General features: G+C 52.4%; 1 protein-coding gene across 1 annotated transcript in view; it reads right to left on the bottom strand.

Moving 5' to 3' along the window:
• TRMT44 (tRNA methyltransferase 44 homolog) overlaps positions 1 to 1,717 on the bottom strand; it is a 41,160-nt gene that overhangs the window by 26,134 nt on the left and 13,309 nt on the right. The window contains exon 4 of the mRNA XM_007958199.1: positions 187 to 255. Within this exon, the coding sequence (XP_007956390.1) occupies positions 187 to 255 (69 nt within the window). The remainder of the gene's footprint in view (positions 1 to 186; positions 256 to 1,717) is intronic.

The raw sequence follows: 1,717 nt of genomic DNA on the forward strand, positions 1-1,717 counted from the left end.
AGGAGTAGCTGGTGGGTTTGAACCGCCAGCCTTCTGATTAGCAGTCAGATGCCTTAAGCACTACGCCACCAGAGCTCCTCACACAGGGCCCTGGCAAAGTGACAGCGTTCGGTGGCCTTGCTAACTGCCCTTCCTGCTGTGGCCGCCCTCCCACGGCATGCTGACAAGGACCCTTTACAGCCTCACCAGCAGGTAGGTAGCGATGGCCACGTCTTCATACACAAACTTCTCCGGATCTGTCACTTCAGGCCACACCTGGAACAACGGAAAGAGCATGTCAACAGCTGTGTCCTCGCCCACACGGTCCCAGGACTCGAGTGTTCTGAAAGCCTAAGTCACTGGGTGAGTCACACAGTACAAGAAAGATAAGTACAGCGTGTGGGTGAAGGTCACTGCTTGAACAAGGTCAATGTCACTGAGACACAAGGAAAAGGGCATTGCTGGTAAAGACAGAAAGAACTCCGCAAGGACAGTAACACCCAGAAGGCCCACGTGTGGTTCCATATGTACGTGTGTGTGCACATCTATGTATATAAACATGTTTGCAACATACTTGAGTACATAATGAAACACTATGTACAGTTGTGTACGTATGTGTGTAAACGTGTGCACAAATATACAAGATGCACCAGGGTGCATATATTCAAGTATGTAATAAAACACATATATATTCACACACGTTAACAAAGCACACAGGGACACAGTCATGGGTACTTCTTAGACACGACCAAACACCTTGCAGGACTGGTGTTCTGGGTCTGAATGATTAGGACCATAGTCGTGTGGGACATCTCGGCCAACTGGCAATACAATTCATAAATACTGCTTTCTGCCCCCACTTGGTGAATAGTGTCTGGTGTCTTAAAATCTTCCAAGTCGCCAGCTAGCAACTGACTGTTGGTCTCCATTCATCTGAAACAAAACAGAGCGAAGGAAACCAAAGACGGAGAAGAAAGGAGCCTGTAAGGCCGGCAGTCTGCACAAACTACAGCCTCCTCCCAAGGCCAGAACTAGAAGGGCCCGGCTGCCACTGCCACTCTGATCAGGGCCATAACACACAGATCCTGGCACAATGGGAGAAAAATGTGGACCGAAAGCTCAAATACTCAAACGTCCAGACCTACTGGACCGGTCAAGACCGGAGGACTCCCTGAGACTCCTGCCCTGAGATGCTCTCTCAACCGTGAGCCGAAACTCACCCATGAAGTCCCTGTAGCTGAATAACAGGCGGCTCATGAAACACCACCACCCATGAGCCCTGCTGTGACGAAACGAGTGTCCTGATGTGGCCACTGGCATTGGGTCTGTGCAAAGGGAGGCAAAGATAGCAGCAGCCTGGGAGCTGCCGGCCTGGGCTCTGGGGCCTCAGTCACCCAGTCCACTGCCTGGGAGCTGCTGGCCTGGGCTCTGGGGCCTCAGTCACCCAGTCCACTGGAGAAGCCTGTTCCTCCTGCCCAGGGAAGCTGACCCCTGGCAGCAGAAAACGTCCACGATGCAAACAGATGGCGCGAGCTGCGAGGAGATCGGCCCCTTCAGTCCAGAGAAGAGACTGGACAACCATTAGGCAAGTAAAAAAAAACTCACTGCCGTCGAGTCGGACCTGACTCACGGCGACCCCTCCTTGGGTTTCCGAGGCAGTATCACTACAGAAGTAGAATGCCTAGTCTTTCTACCGAGGAGTGGCTGGTGGGTTTCAACTGCCAGCCTTCTGGTTAGC

This window comes from Orycteropus afer, unplaced genomic scaffold (assembly GCF_000298275.1).
Source record: "Orycteropus afer afer isolate SDZICR_OR568_19922 unplaced genomic scaffold, OryAfe1.0 scaffold00871, whole genome shotgun sequence".
Taxonomy (NCBI): domain Eukaryota; kingdom Metazoa; phylum Chordata; class Mammalia; order Tubulidentata; family Orycteropodidae; genus Orycteropus; species Orycteropus afer.